This window comes from Sinohyriopsis cumingii, chromosome 17, assembly GCF_028554795.1.
Source record: "Sinohyriopsis cumingii isolate HCF-2022 chromosome 17, ASM2855479v2, whole genome shotgun sequence".
In the NCBI taxonomy this organism is placed as follows: domain Eukaryota; kingdom Metazoa; phylum Mollusca; class Bivalvia; order Unionida; family Unionidae; genus Sinohyriopsis; species Sinohyriopsis cumingii.
Genome location: NC_142977.1, coordinates 30,401,787 through 30,422,020, shown reverse-complemented (window position 1 = coordinate 30,422,020; position 20,234 = coordinate 30,401,787). Strand labels below are relative to the sequence as shown.

Here is a 20,234-nt window from a genome sequence, read left to right as displayed (position 1 = left end):
AGTTGCCGGTCAAAATTCCCTCTTAACACAAGCCATTTTCAGGGTTTTAATGATTAACAGGCCAGTATTACTGTCGCAAAATGAAAGACAAATTCACCGACTATCAACATGGGAGACGCCGAAACATCAAGCTTTCCATCATGTGGAAAGTTATGATGTTTGTTCAGCCAAAACACAAAACTAAAATTGATTGATGTTGATCTTAGTTGATCTATGAGAATTTTAGCCTTTATTATTACCACTCTTCCTGAACATGTAAATTATGATGGTTATGTGCCTTGTACAATCAAACGTACATACCTTTTCTAAAATATTACCTCAGTTTTTAGGATCGCTTATATCATTAAAAATGAGTCGTGAGCATGTGATTCAACGTAAATGAAACAGCTATTAAGGACTAGCTGAAATGTCATCAGGAAGAATGCAATTTGGTCGAAACAATGAATAAAGCAAAATCTGCATCTAATATGTTTGGGAATAAATAAGGATTTAAGTGATGCTATGCAAGCTTTGCACTGTGTAAGTACTGTACATTATAGTTCAGCATGGTCTCCCGTGTAAACTCAACCGTCCTGCGAATTATGAAGTCTGTATTTACCTTTATTTAATTTTGTGTTAGAGAAATCAGAAAATATGCACTTGCAAAATAATAACAAAATCAATCATAGTACTTTATAACAGTTTTATAAACATCGGGTTACCGAAAAGTTATTTTTTATATGCCTGTGTCTTAGGACACGGAAAAAAACACTGTTTCATGTCACAGCATTTACAGCCATTACGGTAGTCACCCAAAATATCTAAAAACTGTCAAGTTTAGACATTGGCCCACAAATAAGCCGACCCCCTTACTTCCAGGCCTTTAAATTTTCCTAAATTATTTGGCTTATACGCGAGTATATACAGTATTTATCCCTCTGGATTTTTAACATCAATTAATGCTTCAAGTTTTTGTACATAACACTTTGAGCTTTAAAAATCAACAGACTCTCATATTGTATTTCAGAACACTTTGTACCAACTGAGACTAAGAATGTTTTGCACACCAGTAGATCACTAAGTGCTGGGTTACAGAACCTGGATCTGAATTCAGTTTTACTTTTGTTAACAATGCTAAACAATCTCTCAGATTCAGCATTAGAATGGTAAAGAACCAATATTCCTTTCATAACCTGACAAAGAAGAGGAATTTTATATCTTACAGTTGTTGGGTCTTTTAGCTGGGTAATAAGATGGAAAAAATCAACTGTCCCCATGAAGTACATTGTCAAGTTGAGTGCCAACTTGATACTTCAAGAATTCTTCTAATTTATCAGCAGCATGGTGCATCATCTGACAGAGACAACCTGATATGTACAATGATTTTTCAAAATATAGAATGCAACTCATTTATGAATTCCAGTCATCACTGATGCAGTATGACCTGAAAACCCCATACAGTTCTCCAGTTTATGTTTATTCAAAGCATTATCAAGCAAATAAAAAAAAAATGTTTTCTCCAGTGGAATCCACTGTTAATTCTGGTAATGAAAGAAGAGCACTCTGACTTTGCCATTTTCGTTGTCAAAGTCTCTTACACAGACTGGGTACAACTTTTTTGTCATAATCACTGGGTCAGTGTCTATTACAATACTAAACAGCCCAATTTTCATGGCTTCTGCAGTTTTAAGTGAAGTATCTTCTGCTAAGCACCTAATAATATTAGATGATGTTGTTCTTGCACATGCATATTTTCTACAATTTTGAAATCGGGAAACATCCGTTTGAACAAAGGACCAATGTAGTCTTCTACTACTAGGGGTAGTCCGTGTTCTATTAAGAACTCAGTAGATAACACCTGTGCATTTATAAAATTCATGTCCACAATTTAGTTCTGCTGTAAAAAATCAAGTTACCTTAGTATTGGAGTTAGTAAAATGAGCTAATTCAAGGTTTCTTTGTTTTACCACCTTGACCAATACAAAATCCTTTCCATACAGGCATGAAGCTGCCCTAGAATGGAACGCTGTATTGTGTAATACATGAATTAACTCTGAATCAGTGTTTCGTCTTTTCCTAATCCATTAGTGAAATTATTTGAAAAATATGTTTGCTCTAACACGCCCATTGACTAGAATAAATCTGACTTGACTTTTAGTGCCAAATACCTAGACTGGTTCTGTATCAGATATGAATTAGAATAAAGAATCTGTGAGCAAAAATTAAAAGTTAGAAAACCAGTCTGTTCTCTCCTAAGCCATACAGCTGCTATAAATAGAAACCAAGGTCAAAAGTTTAAGTAGAAACCAGCATGTTTCATGCAAATAGGACATCTGCTATAAATAGAACATAATACTGTTAGGAAAGTGCATGCAAGTCTACAGACAAGCGTACTCTTATGTTGTGGTTATGTAGAAGCCGTCTATACCGTATGAAAGATTAATGGGATGTTAGTATAAATGAAAAAACAAATCATTAATTTTGGGGGGAGTGGTATATACCAAAAATGCATAATCCAAACACATTTACGTGTAAGGCACAATTTAATGAAAAAAGTGTAATGATTACACCAAAAGCATAATGGTTGGCATGTGTGTATGTGTGTGTGTGTGTATATATATATATATATATATATATATATATATATATATATATATATATATATATATATATATATATATATATATATATACACACACACTGTGACCACGCTATAGTGTGCTCCGTTATCATGGTCATGGCATGGCTCCCAAAATTTCATATATATGTATTTTTCTTGTGCACAAAAATAATTCTTAAACAGTATGAAGAAAACGTAAAAAGTTGCATATCATTTTGAGGAAGAGATCGCGTATGAATAATACAAGATAATCGTGGCTTGGCTCCTGAAATTTTATATGTATTTTTCTCGTACGCGAAAAAGTATTTTTCTCATACATGAAAAAGTGTTATTTTTTTCTTCTTGAAAGTAAGAATAAGAAAAAAAACACATAAAAAGTTTATTCTGGGATTGCATAGGTCTTCGCCATTGTTGCAAACTTGGATTGTTTTTCCTTATTTGGCTGCAAAACATACCATGTGGGTTTTTTTATTTGTTGGCATCATTGTTGGCCGTTTAAACTTTTATATACATCCATTCGTCTGGAATGCAGAAATTCAAAGGCCCCATGAAAGGAAGCTGCAAACTGGATATAAAATGCTCTGAAATTTATCTATTGTTACACAAACAAATTCTTTGTCCATACTGACAAACCATCTAAACAGTGCATTGTTATATCATAATCCACTTATCCTGACATCTAGCATGAAATATCCGATTTTTTGTTCTTGACATTTCTGGTAATGGAGATCAACCGGGCGAGGCATTGTCTCATAATCTATCTTTCATCGGATTTTCGGCCGCTCACTAGTAATTAATATATTTACAAAGACTGACATTTGTATGTGGATGGTAAGTAAAATTCCTCTTCGTTTCAGTCAGAATTAAATTCTTCAGAATGCTCACGTTTTCTGTAGTAATCCCTGTCATTAGAACACCTGCATCTCTATCGTCCGTTGACCCTTTGTTAATTTTCAGACGCATGAGTGGAAGGCAGCATCACACTGCTACCACAAATGTAAAAAAAGAAAGAAATTTTTTATACAAAAAAATATACATCTTATTTATTGGTTTATTCAGTAGGCATGGAGGGACAGTAACTAGAATAGTCTAAACAACGGCCAATTCCTTTTTAAAAATGTACCCAGATAAAATAGTTTGCTGAAATTTCAAAGGAAACAGATACCTTTGAAGCACCGACTGTTATGAAAACATGCTCAGCAAATGGAAAAAATACCAGTCTCAATCATGCGATACAATTATTTGATGTTGCCACCACAATAAGAAATGGGCATTCGTTTGGTTCTCCAAAGCTGTCCTTTTGCGGTGACTTCAATAGTGCATGCACCCTTCATCAAAGAAAGCCAACTACAATCTTTCAATAACAGCAAAGAACTTTCTTCGAAGGAAGTCAGTACCAAACTTAAATAAAAGTGATAGAATCTGATGGATTTTTGCATTTTCCAACGTGACTGGAACACGTTAACTGTGCTGTGAAAGTTTCCTTTTTGTAGGGAAAATGTTTATGCCAACGCAAACTAACTTTTACCGACTTGGAACGTACTTTAAAGTAAATGGGCTTCGTCATTCGTTACGTGATTGTGCTATTTTTTTCCACTGAATTCAGACCAATATGACCTGTTACAAAATTAATGAATATTTTAAAGCTGTGTGTGCATATTTTCGATGGAATCACTTGTATTGTGGATTCAATGTATATGATGAGGTCTGCAGGTGAGTACACGGTGTTGATACTCTATTCATGCTATACATTAGACATTTATATATAAACAGGATTCACATATATGTACCAATTCATGATTCTCTAAATAAAGTAAACTATTATATTATGGCTTCTCTGTTTTCACTACAGGTTTATTTCTCATTTAATATGCATCAATTCAAGATCGTAACTGTGCCGACGAAGCACGTATTTTACCGGCCGCATTTATTACCTACACACACACACACTTTTTTTTTTTGTGGTGGGGGGGTACATTTTCTTCAGCTAACTGACTTGGTTGCATATAACACAGTTCGGTATATAACGCGGTCGGGTTTTTTGGCTCCCGACTAACATGTTATAGTGGGGTCACACTATATATATATATATATATATATATATATATATATATATATATATATATATATATATATATATATATATACAGGAATGGATGAATAGTTGGACTAAGTTAATTCTGTAAACTGTCAACCCCAAAAGAGTTCATATTGTCAGAAAAAAAGTTTTGCCATAGTGGCCCTCAGTGACAGTCATCAAAGGACATCACTGCCACTTTTTAAAAAAAACACACCTCATCTTATATTTATGAGTGGTAATTGTTGAAGAGTGGTGGCTGAGGAAAGGCAAGTCACTTTCTCTAGATGAATATCATTTTAAGCAGGTTCATTATCATGTACCATATAGGATGTGTGACCGCTCTAGTGGCATAGTTGTTAGAACATCCACCTCATGTGGGGGAGGTCACGGGTTCAAACCCTGGCCGAGTCATACCAAAGACTTATAAAAATAGTACTTACAGCTGCCTTGCTAGGCACTCAGCATTAAGAGAGGTTAATGTTAGGACTGGTCAGCCTGGTGTAAGGATAATGAGACTGGGTGGGACATCATGCTACATGTCTGCCATACGATGCCCCAGTGCTAGACATCACCATAAACTGCCACACTGCAGACATCATAGTGATATGACTGGATTTTTTTAAAGCTATGTTAAAAATCCAAATTATATACACACACACGATATAGCATGTGTAAAATCGAAATAGGATGAGTAAATGATGGCTTGCCTTATAGGCAGTTCACTTGTATAAACACAATACAATGTGGTCTTCCATTTAGTGAGGCTGCTTTTGTGAAGTCACTAAAAGTGGTCTCCCTTTTTGTGCAGGTCATGTTTATAACACTATTAAGTAAGAAGTATTATATTACTAAATAAAGCCTCACTTATTTGCAGATTTCTTTGATCTCTAAATTGGCACCAATAAAGTTTACATTGTGCAGTTTTTTAAATCTGTATTCTTTATTTTATAGGTTTGCACTAGCTGGGGTTACATGGATCTTGTGGAACAAAAGATACAGACGACCACCTAGATCTGATCTCAGCAACATGTTTTTAACAAGGAAATGATGTCACTGGTCATGTACATTTTTGCAATGTGTAACAATATTTTCATATAAATAGTAATTAGCAAATAAACTGTTCTTGATTTTTATTCTTCTAATGTTGTACTTTTATTGCTAGGAGAAGGGAATATGTTTCATATTTGTTACAAAATTATGGGGATGGGCTGTAATCACAATTACTTTTGGCAAGAGGGGAAGTATGTAATGTTTCTGGACTGTATTGTAAAAAAAAAATTTTATCGGGTAAATTTTTAAAAATTTCTCCGCCCCCCCCCCCACCTCCTCCATTCCATATCAGTTTTTTAATATTCTAAGCAGCAATTCGAGATGATAGTCAATTTTGGAGCAAAAGGATGGGTAGGAGAATGTCTATACTGTAAAATAGTTCATAATGACAAACTGACAACAGGTAAGGAACCCTGGTGCTCACCTTCACAAATCACTCACATCTCACCTGTCTGTATGGGTTCTGGTCTCAGCTTGACCATTGTGGGTACGTGAGAAAGCTTGCCAGTAGCTTTTTGTTCTGGTTGGTGGTTCTTCCTGAATTCTTTCTCCACCATAAATATACTGGCAGCTATATATAGCCCACCATGTTCTGAAAAATGACATTAAACCCCTTAATGGCCTTCATATATATTGATTCCTAAGAAAAACACTTATCAGAGAAGCAGTACACCAGTGTACTTTATTGGTAAGGTCACCTTATACTGAGGATCAATATCAAAGCTAAATTTGTCTTGACCTTACCTGTGTGATGTGAGGGACTACACTATACCTAGATGGCTTATAGTGAGAAAACGTACATAAGCAAATAAGTTCAACTACTGATTAATTGATCGAAGCGAGTTTTGTCAATCATTCATGAGCAGATGAATATTCATATATAATTACTTCTTGTGATATTTTGTGTATTGGGTCCATGGATCAAATATTAGCCAAGCAGGTGGATGTTATAAGCTGACAAATAATTTAGTATAACGGGGTTTGACAAGACAATGTTACCAAAGAGTGCAGATTGCTAGCATAAACTGGTTGCCAGACCTAGTCTAAGTAAATTGCACAGGATGCACATAAGAACAAGACTTTAATTTACATGCAAAATCAAGACATAAATCAACATTATTGGTTTGTGCTACAGTTTATTAAAATGTAGACAAATGTTTTGGTATTGTTTTTTTTTGTGGCATGTACGATAAATGAAATTTCTATTATATCAAGGCATACAACTGAGTTACTTGGAATTTGTCAAAACTGACATCTTTTTAATTGTACATCAAAGTAAAGTGCTCATTATAAAAATTGATAAAATCCTACCTTCTATGCAGTTTTCAAGCAGCATTTAACCAGAAATGTAAAAATTGCAAGATACAGAAATTTTTTCTCACCCTAACACAGCATGTTCTCACCATTCCATTACATACTCCTTGTAGCAGTGGGAATATAATCAGTGATAAACAAATATTAAAAAAATGCCCATGTTAAAATTTGAAATCAATACCACTGCAATAAAAATTTCTTGCTCTCATACATCAAATTTCAAACTAGCTGAATTACTGTGACAACAGTATAAAAAAGACATTAAACATAATATGGTTTTTATAATAAAAGTAAAATACAACAATCTTTTAATTTCTACAATTCAAGCAAAATAAAAAGCTTTTTACATTGTTCAAGATAAATGCAATTTGCCTGTTTGCAATGTACATATTTATTATCTGTTTAACACAGTCACTAATCATATTTTCACAAGTACAATCTATATAAAAAAGGTATGTGTATGTCATTTAACATGACTGCTAAACATTTACTTCAAATGATTCTTACAATGAAGCAAAGACACTTTTATTAATACAACACACTAAGAACAAACTTTTATCGATTTTTGAAGCATCAAGTGTTGATAATTATCATAAATTGTTTCTTCCCATTGTCTTCCCTTCTACAATTTTAAAGCAAAAAATATAATCAGCAAACCAGTCTAGAAAGAATATGAAAAATTACACAGGAACACTCATAATGAGAAAATAGTCCTTGAAAATAAAACTTGACCAAAATAAAATTTTTAACAATTTCAGTAATATGTTCTTTATAAATATGTCCCGATTTAAAACCTTTTTAAAACTTAAAAGCATGGTCAATAGAAACAAACACTTGTGACTGAAATGGTCAAATCCTTGAGACTAAATGATTACTGATGTCCTCAAAAGTGCGAGTCTTTGTGAAAAAGTGATATTTTGAGTTAATCATAAAAAGAACAAGATAAATATTTGTAGGAGCATCGGCTCCGGACTATTACATTAAAATGTGTCTTGTACCCATGGAAGGCACTTTAAAAAATAATATATGCCAGGGTGGTCCGATTACTCCAAAGAGTTCATATGAAAATGATGCAAAATTCTAAATATCATCGATGGGTGATTGCTCCACATTAAATGAGCTATCACTGGGTTCCAGATATATTTTGTTTGAACAGCCCTCAAGCTACAGCTTCTCATAAGGTAGTAAATTCTCCAAATAAACAACATTTTATCTCAAACAATAAGTTGAGAATATTAAAAATGAGCTTGGACTACTCAATTCTTGACCTATAAAAATGATGCAGAGAATCAGAAAAATTAAATCTTGTGATTTCTTGCATGATGATTATATACAATATGGGTATTACAATATGAATCAATTTTCATATTTACATATCAGAATTCCCAAAGCTCAAAAAGCTCTTGCCATCAATTTCTTATGAAAAATTTACATAACAGCCTGACATTTGTGAAATCCAATATACAAAAAATGTATTCACCTGGCTACATAAAAAATGCATATTTTGTTCTAGATTTCCCCATTAGTTTCAATAATTATTCTTCCATGCCTCTCTATTTTTAATGAAAATAATTTGTTCTTTCAAAAAACTATACAATCGATTTAAACCCTGCAACAGTATTTTATTCCACTGTAATGCTTTTTAAACAATTATTAATTGACAACAAGCTGACTTACTATGTCAAAAGTACATAGCACTCAATTGACATGCCAAATCTGATGGCTAAAGCTTTATTTCAAACAAGTCATGGTGGATAAAAGTTAGTTGTTGATATTATCTTTTTCCCCTTTTAATTGGGGCCTAGACTACATATTTTGTTGTAAAGCTATAAAAAGGAATGAAAAGCTGATGGTGTATGTGAAGTAAGTTCTGTAGTACAGACAGAAGTAACTGTTAAACTACAGGGTTCTGAGAAGTTCAGGAAATAAGCTTTTCACACCTTTGATTTGTGCTTTGTGTCTACAGTGTAAACTGTCAGGAAAAAACAATTACCAAGCAATTGCATGAAATAATTATGGGCACCTCATGGCCATTGTCCAATACAGGGATGCCTACTGTTCAATTTCGCTGGAACTGTTCCAAAATTGCTGTCCGAATTGTGATGTTCCGACAGAGTTGTTCCAGAAATTTCAAAAATATAGATACCAGTTGTTTTATTATTATTGTAAAGAAGGTATCCCCAAGACAAGCAATTCCAACTCTGTATTCCACCAATCAACGAACAATATTGGACAGAGGGCATTTAATTTTACTTAGGTAAATCTGAACTATCGATTTTTCAAGAAAATCCAGTAACTGCAATTAATTTAAAAAACAATATGCTATGTTGTCAGTTAATTTAAACCAGATGACAGAATCACTTCTTTTATATTTTGTATAGCTAATGACACTTACATCTGAAATTTCAGTTCAGTTAGGTGTAATCTGTATTTCATCTTTGGATCTTGGTGATTATCAACTAGAGACCATAATTTTTGGTTCCTTACTGTTCACTGGATTTGTTTTAAAAAATAAAGCAAATGTTAACAACACAAGAAGTACATCACAAGAGATTATGGTTTCTCCCAGCACTTCCTGATCTAGTGTCTGAAGATGAATATCTGAATAATGACAACAAAATGCATAGTGATAATACACATACTGCAAAGAATCGCTACTAACAAAGATTCAAAAGGGAGTATTCTGCAATTTGGCCATTTTTCGCAAAATTCTAGGAAAGGAAAGTCTTTCACATTTTGTGATATGTATTCAGTTGGCATGTCAATATCACATGGTGGCCGAGATGACTGCAGAAGGCACAAGGAATCACAAAGGCACACAAACCTAGCAAATAAAAGATTCTTCACAATCTTTAAAAAACTTCTCAATATCGTTCTCCTACATGGATATGGCTGTTGTCAAAGCGGAGACAATTTTAGTAAAGATTTTGGCAGACAATAACTTGTCCATGAGTGCAGCAGATCAATCGACATCTGACTTTATGGAAATGTTTTTTGACTCGAACATGGCCATGAGGTTTCAATGCAGAAGATCAAAGTCTACTGCAATTGTTAAAAAGATGGCAGTACTATGTAAAGAAACTTTATACCAGTGTTTTCCTTTACGCACATTTGTGCGTCAGGGACGCACGCTGGAGAAAACTGACGCATACATTTTGTTGCCATACGTTTTTTTGACGCGAAGGATTTTCATGTGATCAGGATTTATTTAATACCCAATGCATTGGACGATGTATGGCATCATATATACTTTGAGCATAGGCATTGACTGGTTCCCCGCTTTGTTTGTTCCTTGCTTTGCGTGCCTCTATTCGTATAGCAGAGTGCAACGCAGGGAACATTCGAAACAATGAACCAGACTAGCATAGGCAATGTTATGACGGAGTAGCGTCCCCTAATCTCGCGAGTTCTCACGCGATTTCCATCAAGCTCAGCAAGCCGTCATCTAGATGTTTAATCTCAATGCTTGTTGCACTAGAAAGGTGATCTCCAGATTAAAATGCCATGCACTAAAAATCATTAGCGAAAAATGTGAAAGAAGCAGAAAACAAAAGAGTAACTGTGGATCTAACTTTAATGAAAAATGGAGAAAATAATGCCCTTAACTGGAATACGGTATTCATACATTAGGATTACCGGTGTGACTTATGATCGCGTGATTGCGAAGACTGCAAAAGTGAATAATCCTTTCTTGACAGGGTTTTAGAATTTTAAAAAATCTGCCCTCGTTCACCACAAGATATATGGAGAACACATTATAACCCAAGACATTCTTTCACAACAAAGAAATCAGTAAACTTGCAGAGACAAATGCGTTATTTGAAGTACAAAGTCAGCGGGTCATTGCAGATTTTGTTGGTTTTTAACTTTGATGCAATAAAAGATAGATCTTAAAGTTCAAGTGTAACTTATTAGAAAGAAGATGAATCATTATCCTCCTTGATATTTGGATAAATATGTTCAAGGACAAAGTACAATGAAACCAATGATAGTACATATTTTATGAAAGGCAGTAAATTAACTGCCATTTGGTTAAAAAGATTTATTTGGCTTTTTGTATTGGCTTGTATGTACTGTGTTGGGCTATAATATTGCTTCATATTGATTATAAGGGGACTGTTAAAAGTACAACATTAAATGAAAAATGAACTAATAAAATTATTCTTTAAATGGACAATGCATTTGTTTGTTAATTGTGCATGTTGATTTATTTGTATGTTTAGAGAAAAAGAGTATGTTGTGCAAGTTTGAATATCCTATTTCAAGCTGAAAAAGTACAAGTCATATGAAAATTTGTCAGTACATTTTTGACCCCCACATTTTTTATTTGACCCCCAGTTCTGACACCAAGGGTTATTTTTTACCCTCAAGTTTACACCCCTGGGGGATACACTGCTTTATACAATAGGACGAAATCAACACCATTGCTTTCAAATGCTGACAGAAGCGTAAACTAAATCAAGAAACGGTTCATACAATAAAAATAACCTGCAGTGATGCTACAGCCATGCACTCAAGAAATAGACTTCAACACAAACATTGGTAAGTTTGTAGATTAAATATTGTCTTCTTTTGTGTTTAAAAAAGTAATATGCATGTACCCGTAGAATGTTCCTGAAAGTTACTGAATGCTCCTGAAAAGTTAACCAAATGTACCCGTTTTAATATTTTTGTGGTAAGCAGCTCTGCAGATGTGACAAGTTACCAAAATGCCATGAGCTCATTTGTTGGTCATGTCCAGCAAAGAAAGAAAGAAAAAAATATTTTAGGATCATACATACATACATACAATAGAACTTCAGAACTAAATGTGGACTGAACTAGGAGACTTTACCCATATTTATAGAAAGATGCTGTTGTTGATACTATTGGATGTTGTGGACAACACTGAATTATAATGGGACAAGCTTGTGATCTCCATGTATTTCAGGTGAGACTGCAATATCCAACAGTATAAACACTAATTTGTTTATTATATACCTCCATTAATCCAAAAAATGTATTTAAATTGGTTTTCATAAAATTAAAGTGAATATATCTAAAGAAATCTTGTTATATTTGTATGACTCAATCACTCATGAATACATACTATGACATGACCTGATTTCACTTACAGTTACATCATGATAAACTGATGGTGACATGTTACATACTACCAATTTTACTTGGTAGCATGTGTGCTTAGCAGCACCAATAAAGTGCTTGACAATGCCCAATATGTGGAAAATTTACTGGATCATTCAAATCACTATACTTGCACAAGAAATCATGAATTTACTAGGTATATAATAATTATAGTTTGCCCCAACAGAACACTTTTTGTGGCCATATTAAAACTGTATCAGAGTTCTATGACATTGATCCTAATAGGAAATTTCAGAATGGTTCACAAGTCAATATTATACACATGTGCACTTAATTCATTATTTATAAAGTATCAATTGTGTTAACTTTTGTGGTTGCTACAAATACATATTTAATGACACAAAGAAAAATTATCTTTCTATGGAATCAATAAGACTCAATACTAGAGACTAGCCTAGGCTTCCATAAGAGGGAGGAATCACACCTCTTTCCGATGATATGAGAAAAGTGATAACAGAGTGGAGCTGGGCCTTCTCTGACCACTAGGGCACTTAAAACTAATTCTCGTACACTGGATGATAAACAAATGCTTCCTGTTATACGCCATAAATATAAATGTAAATTTCCTCTGGCCATCTACTCTTTAGACTGTGAAAATTCACCATGATATCTCTAAAGTTACTGGGTAAGAGCTGTTCCATTTAAACATATATGGTACCCAGGAATGGCAGGTTTAAAAAAAAATATGCCAGGATATTTTGAATTCACAGAGTTTATATTAAAATGATAAGAAAGTTCCAAATTGCATCTGTGGGTGACTACCTCGCTTTAAAAGTGCCTTCCCTGGGTCTCATGTATGTTTTAATTGAACAGCCTTAAGCTATGTTTGTGGAAGAACAGGCTAAATTACCTGATAAAAGTGTCATTTTTTGCTAAGTTTCCCCCTATGATGGTCCAAGGTTCCCTACTCCATGAATTTAAGCACTGACAAAAATTCCTATTTTTGCCAACCACACTAATTTATACCCACAAAATTAGCTGAGATGATGGAACAGCTGAGTTTAAAATATTGTGCACACATGATTACGATGACTCAGGCTAGAATTCTTTTGATGTAAACCAAACACTAATGAGGTCGTCCCAAGCCATAAGAACCAGAACCCTCTGAGAAATGACGCGTTCTTTTACCAGATGGTCTCAACAGTTCTTGTATGTGTTGAACGATCAAGTCTATGGCAACTGAAAATAATTAAAAAAATTACGTATTTTTGGAAATCTATAAAAAAAAACTGTTGGTTAGTAGGTTACTATATTCGCATAAATTTTAGTTAAGTTATAAGTAACAAACTAATAAAATTCACAGCTTTAACTTACTCTAAGGCCCTTCCATATAACACATTTCATATTACAAGGTGAGAATGGTTGTGAATCCCATTTCATTAAGTTCTAGTAAATTATATGTATCACGTACTTCATTTATAAGGCAGTCTCACTAAAAGGCCCATCATTATAACACGATTCCTGTTACTGGGTGAGTATAGATCCCATTTCTGTGAGTGGAATTTCTTTTGGGGATCTTAATGGCACTTTCAATGCATTATATGCTTTATCATACAAAGAAAATGGGAGCTAAGTGCCTTTTCCAAAGACAGCCAACCTAGAACCAGTGACACCAGGATTACAAATACAAAACTTTACAAACTAAGCAACCATGGCTTCCCAAAAAGGGTAATAAATTCGTGTGGCATGTGGTTCATCACAAGACTTATCTAAGTATTTATAAAACACAGCATATGGTGATATTTCCCTGTGGTTCTGAAAAATATGTACATCATTTTCATCACAACAATTAAAAAAACTACAAAAGCAAAATGACCAGAATCAAAAGTTAACAAAATGGAAATTTCCCTTCCTACATAAATTTGATTTCACTTACTGTTCTCTCTTGGATTTCTAGCCATATATGAACAAGTCGGGATATATATTAAATCTTGGAATGTTCAATGATGAGTCTGCAAACGTTTTCAATTTTATTTTCAATTATGTTCTGTACTATATTACAAAAGCTCATTGTCTGTATTTTCTATTCTTACCCAAGCTTAAATAAAAACACAAAGCATAGTAAGTAAAGACTGAATGCTCCAAAGATTAAACAAAAAATATTTTAGGTATGTACAGTACAAACATATAATCTATGTGTAACTGGGAAACCCACAAATGAAACGTGACTCCTTTCTTTATTAGGAATTATTTTGATGCAGCAATTAATTAGGGAAGATTTTTGTTGCTAAACATTATGATAATGTATTATTCAAGTTTTTCTGAGTTATTAATTGTCTGACATTACAACCCAAGATATAACATTGGCTGTAATGATTCAAAGGTAAGCAAAATAGTAAGAGAAAGAAAATAATGCATCTGAATTTTTTGCCAAGAGTTAAGTAGCTTGGCCAAAAAGTAAATGAATTATGATGAACTGAAGAAGAAAAAAAATTGAACAACTTTGTCCATAGACAGAAACATACAGATGCATTGATAATCCAAAGACCAGATGGTCCTCTAAATATAAAAAAATGAGTGGTATGTCCGGGACTCCCAGAATGAAATTATAAGAGTTAAACTTTAAATTTCATGAATAAACAAGAGATCCAATTGGATATGAAATTACTCACCTAAAGTCATCAATCTCAAAGCCAATTTTAAATTAAATATAGCTGCCATAGTGGATAATTTGACAACTGAATCACTGAAGAATATTGGTATTTATGTACAAGTAAATGTAGTAGCATTAAATAGCACATCTACATAATGGCAGTTAAATGTTGCCAACAAAATACAGCACATCTAGACAACAGTGGTTATGTGTTACCAACAAAATACAGCACATTTAAACAACAACAGTTATATACTACCAAAAAATACAGCACATCTATACAATAGCAGTTATGTGATGCCAAAAATACAACACATCTATACAACAGTTGTTATATGTTGCCAACAAAATACAACACATCTATACAATAGCAGTTATGTGATGCCAAAAAAAATACAGCACATCTATACAACAATGGTTATGTGTTGCCAACAAAATACAGCACATCTATACAATAGCGGTTATGTGTTACCAACAAAATACAGCACATCTACACAACAGCAGTTAAATGTTGCCAACAAAATACAGCACATCTAAACAACAGTGGCTATGTGTTGCCAACAAAATACAGCACTTCTAAACAACAGCAGTTATATGTTGCCAACAAAATACAGCACAGCTATAAAATAGTATCTATGTGTTGCCAACAAAATACAGCACATCTATACAATAGTAGTTATGTGATGCCAAGAAAATACAGCACATCTAAACAAGTGTTTATGTCTTGCCAACAAACTACAGCACACCTATACAATAGCAGTTATGTGATGCCAAGAAAATACAGCACATATAAACAAGTGTTTATGTCTTGCCAACAAAATACAGCACATCTATACAACAGCAGCTATGTGATGCAAACAAAACACAGCACATCTACATAACAGTGATTATGGGTTGCCAACAAAATACAGCACATCTGTACAGTAGTGGTTATGTGATGTCAACAAAATACAGCATATCTATACAGTAGTGGTTATGTGATGTCAACAAAATGCAGCATATCTATACAGTAGTGGTTATGTGATGTCAACAAAATACAGCACATCTATACAGTAGTGGTTATGTGATGTCAACAAAATACAGCACATCTACATAAGTGATTATGGGTTGCCAACAAAATACAGCACATCTATACAGTAGTGGTTATGTGATGTCAACAAAAGAATTAAATTCCATAAATATGAAAATGAATAACTGCATAAAACTCCAAGGCAAATAAACTTTTCCAAATATAAAAATGGTGTGCAAAAGATGGCTTCAATGCTTGGCCATTAAAATGAAGGAATGGTCTGATCTTGAACTGCTGAAAATTCTTTTTGGACAATATAGTTTCAGTCCCTTCAAGCAGTCATATATGATTAACCAGTATTATTTGTAAAAATTTGAAAGGAATCGTGCCAAGATGCTGTCAGCCAAATTTGGTCAAACTTATATAGTGATTTTTTAAAAAAAAGTTATTTAAATGAGTTTTTTTAAAATGTTTTTAGCAATGGTATCAATGGCACAAAACTGAAAAGACCTTTGTGCTATCAATCTGGTTTAGAGGGTTTGGGAAGAAGTTAAAAAAGCAATTGTTGAGAAAGAACAGATGCACCTAGTGATGAATACCCATTAACCAGTATTTGTAGGTCTGCCTGGTGTGTGATGCCTAAATCCAATGACTGGTGACTGGTAATCCATGACTGGTGACAGATGCCTGGTCACCAACATTTGTTGCTTTGGTCATAACGTGATGGAGACCTACTTGAGGAATCCTCTCCAGGAAACTCAATTCATCTGATGATCTAGACAGTTACGCCCTTCCATGAGACTTAGGCACAGATCTAACCAGGCTAGTCAGAGATGTTCACGCTTTCCTTCACCAGAAAAGGTTGTGTTTATGGGTGCTGATGAACTCCTTACACCAGGAAGTGATAGTGATCCATTCCAGGATTAAAGGGTGTTTAATAGATAAGAAAAGGACACAGCTCCTTTCTTTCTTTCTACCACTATAGAAGTAGCAGCCTTCTATCTAAGTCCACACTTCATCTGAACAACGAGACACAGAAATGAGATCTATCCATATAGTGAACTTGGCACATGCCAAGTAGGTATTTTCCAAACACAAAAATGGAATGCAACCGATCTTCCAGACTGTCCGAATCTGCCTTGTACAGTCAAAAACTGTGATCATTAGGGCCAGAAAGCAATGTTTTAGCTACTATTATTGTAGGAAAGAAGGATGATCTATGGAATATCATATTAACCAGTGGTACAAGATGACAAGGTTTGCAGTGATATGAAGACCAACAAAACAAAGAAATTCCAGGGAAAAGATTCTGCTCCATGGAGAGTTAGAAGGTTCATATGAAGAGAAGGGTTTGTAGGATTATTTTCCCTCTGGCATGTCTTTGAAGGGCCCTTCCCATTTTTCCAATCCATGTTTGGAAGAAAAAGGCTGCATTCTGGTTCATTGGAAAGACAAAGTTTGCATCTTTAATGACCTTTTTCCCCAACCTCTTCTGTCTCCATGTGGAGTAAATGAATGAACAGAGATTAAACCTGGTAATGGCACTGTAATGGTCTTTTAACAATGCATCCATGTATTTCATGTGTTGGATATTAACAGATGCAGCTATGGCACTTGAGAGAGTTGAGCTACCTTAATGAGTACACAGACCATGCATGAGACTGACTCACAGGCATGTCTGACAGCGGGTTTTGTGATGGAGTGGTTTAGGATATGTTCTGATTGCTGAAATATAGCCATCAAGACCAAATTAAGCTTTGAGTCCTATCACAGCAACATTTCAAGCCAGTCACTGTGTTGACAAAAGCATTCTGATCTGGCAATATATGTCTTGAGAACGGGGATTTCAGTGTAAAGTACCACTTTTTTGTAGAAAGTTGAGTCAAAATGTCATGGAGTCATTGCAAAAAGAAAGGCCTGTTGATGCTCATCAGATCAAGGAAGAAAGATGGTGCCAATGAGCATGTCTTCAAACTAAAAAGAAATGTATCATAGAAGCCTCCAGCAAAGGTAGCAATGACTGAGCTGGTGAAGCATGTTTGCAAGGACTGTGAAAAAATCCATCCATTTTATCTCTAATCCATTGGAAAACAATGATCAACAGACTTCACATTTGGCATGTAGATGCCCCTTAAGCACGTTTGCTGCTTAACAAATCAAAAGACATGGTGAATGTCTTTTCTATCTTACAGGTGATGAATTTGAGATATTATGATCAAGTAATATACCTGTAGAAGAAATAACCAGCTGTATGGTGAGAGCTCCCTCTGTAAAAAGCCCCTCAGCAATCCACTGCTCATATTATAACATGGTTTTGTCTACTTTAATTATGTTAATAAAATTCTGTTTTTGCATGAAAACCAAATATGTGAAAGTGCATCAGTGTTGGATATTAACAGATGCAGCTATGGCACTTGAGAGAGTTGAACTACCTTATCGAGTACACAGACCATGCATGAGACTGACTCCCATATTTTAGTTTTTATCAAATATAAAGATATACCATCAATATAACACTCCTGCACATCAAATGAGACTCTGCTTTGGCCACCATGAACAGTGGTACTAAGGGAGAGCACTGTAATTAATATTGTTATGTCTGTATTCCTCTCAGGTAAATAATTACCTGTATTATCTGATCCTCTTGGTATAATCACATCTGCATATTTCTTTGTCTGAAAAGAGAACATTAAGAATGAATAAATTAAAAAAATTAAAAAGAATGTCCAAAAGTCAAGACTGTACACAGAGTGGTGACTAATGTTAAATAAATCATCTACCCATATCTGTTTTGTTCTCGGCGTGCAGACAAATGCAGCATTTCCTCATCACATAATGGTTCATTGGTGCCAAAGAAATATAAAGCATGTTTTAATTGATGCCAGATTGTAATGAGTTACAATATATATGGGACCATATAAAAACTGATTCTAATCAGCCAAGAATCAATTATATTAACTGATTCTAATTAGCCAAGAACCAATTATAATAACTGATTTTAATAAGCCAAGAACCAATTATAATAATTGATTTTAATCAGCTAAGAACCAATTATAATAACTAATTCTAATCAGGCAAGAACTGATTATGCAAATACATATATTAGAAGAGCAATATTAAGGGCTTTACAGTAAAAGATCAGTGTACATACAACCACCACATCATACACTAAAGCCAAAATGATCAAAGAATTTCACAATTAGCATATAACAGCATGAGATTTCACTATTGTACACAAAAGACAATGCAGTCTTGATATAAGCCTGACTGGACATGGAATTAAGTCACAATATTTCATTTTCCATTTATGTGCTTGACATTGGAGTTGGACACCTCAAAACAGTACAAAACACAGGAATATAGTCATGATGCATGCCTCTCCAGTGGTTCAAAATTAACAGCCCTAACACAACATCAAGTAACAATGTTACATTTTTCCTTGATGTCCCTGACCTAAGAGCCAGACATCCAAATGTACTACAAAAAAGAAGTCTAGTTGTAATGTATTTATCTACAGTGGATGAAACTTAACAGCCTTGACACACTCAAGATTCCATCAGTAAATTTTCCAGGTGGTTACTTATGACATTTGAGCTGAGGTACATTCCTGACTATAGTACATGTATACTTCAAACTATCTAGTTATACACATCTGGCTGAAATTTCACAGAAAAATCGTTGGTCATTCAAAGATTTTTGACAAAATAATAACAATATATACAAGTATAGCTGTATGGATGATGTATGTCCCATATAATGCCTTCTTAAAGCAAGAAAATAAGAATATACAGCTCTGCTTTATTATCATATGATTTCTGGACATAATGAGATAATGCTATACACCAAATGACCAAAATAATAAAAACGGTAGCATCTTCAACATCCATCAGCTTAATAATTTACATCAAAATTATTGTATTTAATTTGGGCACTGCCAAAACATGTTTTCACAATCTGTATATCTGTAATTAACTACTAGTGTTCATTCAGTTTCAAATATTATACTCCAAATGGCATTAGCACACACCAATGTCTCCAATAAGCCACTAATGTAATTGATCAGTGTTGGCTAATGCATATAGTAACTTTATACAGGACAACCTAAACTGCCTGAAGCACACTCCATGTGATCAGCAACTTAGCCCTGTAGAAACACTTTGTTGAGCATCCAGGTACACTGACCATATTTGTTGCTAATCCTTCTTGTGATGTGCTGGCATCTATTCATCAACAGAACATAAAAATACCAGGGGTTTTATCACTATTTTTATTTAAATTCTTTAAGTTTTAAAATCCAGTAGATCTGAACAATAAAATGGTATGTGCAATAAGACGGCCTTTAAAATGGTATTATGACCTACTGGCAGCAGAGTCACATGACTAAATGCACAATACCATTAAGTGACAGAATATATTTATGTTACATAAACTGAAATTACTGCTA

The 20,234-nt window shown here is 34.1% G+C and overlaps 2 protein-coding genes across 2 annotated transcripts in view; one reads left to right on the top strand and one right to left on the bottom strand.

Annotated features, from left to right (window-relative positions):
• The window catches only part of LOC149778348 (surfeit locus protein 1-like), a 31,114-nt gene extending 25,302 nt beyond the window's left edge, over window positions 1-5,812 (top strand). Inside the window, exon 9 of the mRNA XM_089939169.1 lies at window positions 5,631-5,812. Within this exon, the coding sequence (XP_089795295.1) occupies window positions 5,631-5,727 (97 nt within the window). The 3' untranslated portion in view covers window positions 5,728-5,812. The remainder of the gene's footprint in view (window positions 1-5,630) is intronic.
• A 1,033-nt stretch (window positions 5,813-6,845) lies between these two features.
• LOC149778347 (uridine-cytidine kinase 2-B-like) overlaps window positions 6,846-20,234 on the bottom strand; it is a 38,837-nt gene continuing 25,448 nt past the window's right edge. The window contains exons 6-7 of the mRNA XM_089939168.1: window positions 18,417-18,465; window positions 6,846-13,367 (exon numbers count right to left, since the gene is read on the bottom strand). Coding sequence (XP_089795294.1) covers window positions 13,255-13,367; window positions 18,417-18,465 — 162 coding nt within the window. The 3' untranslated portion in view covers window positions 6,846-13,254. The remainder of the gene's footprint in view (window positions 13,368-18,416; window positions 18,466-20,234) is intronic.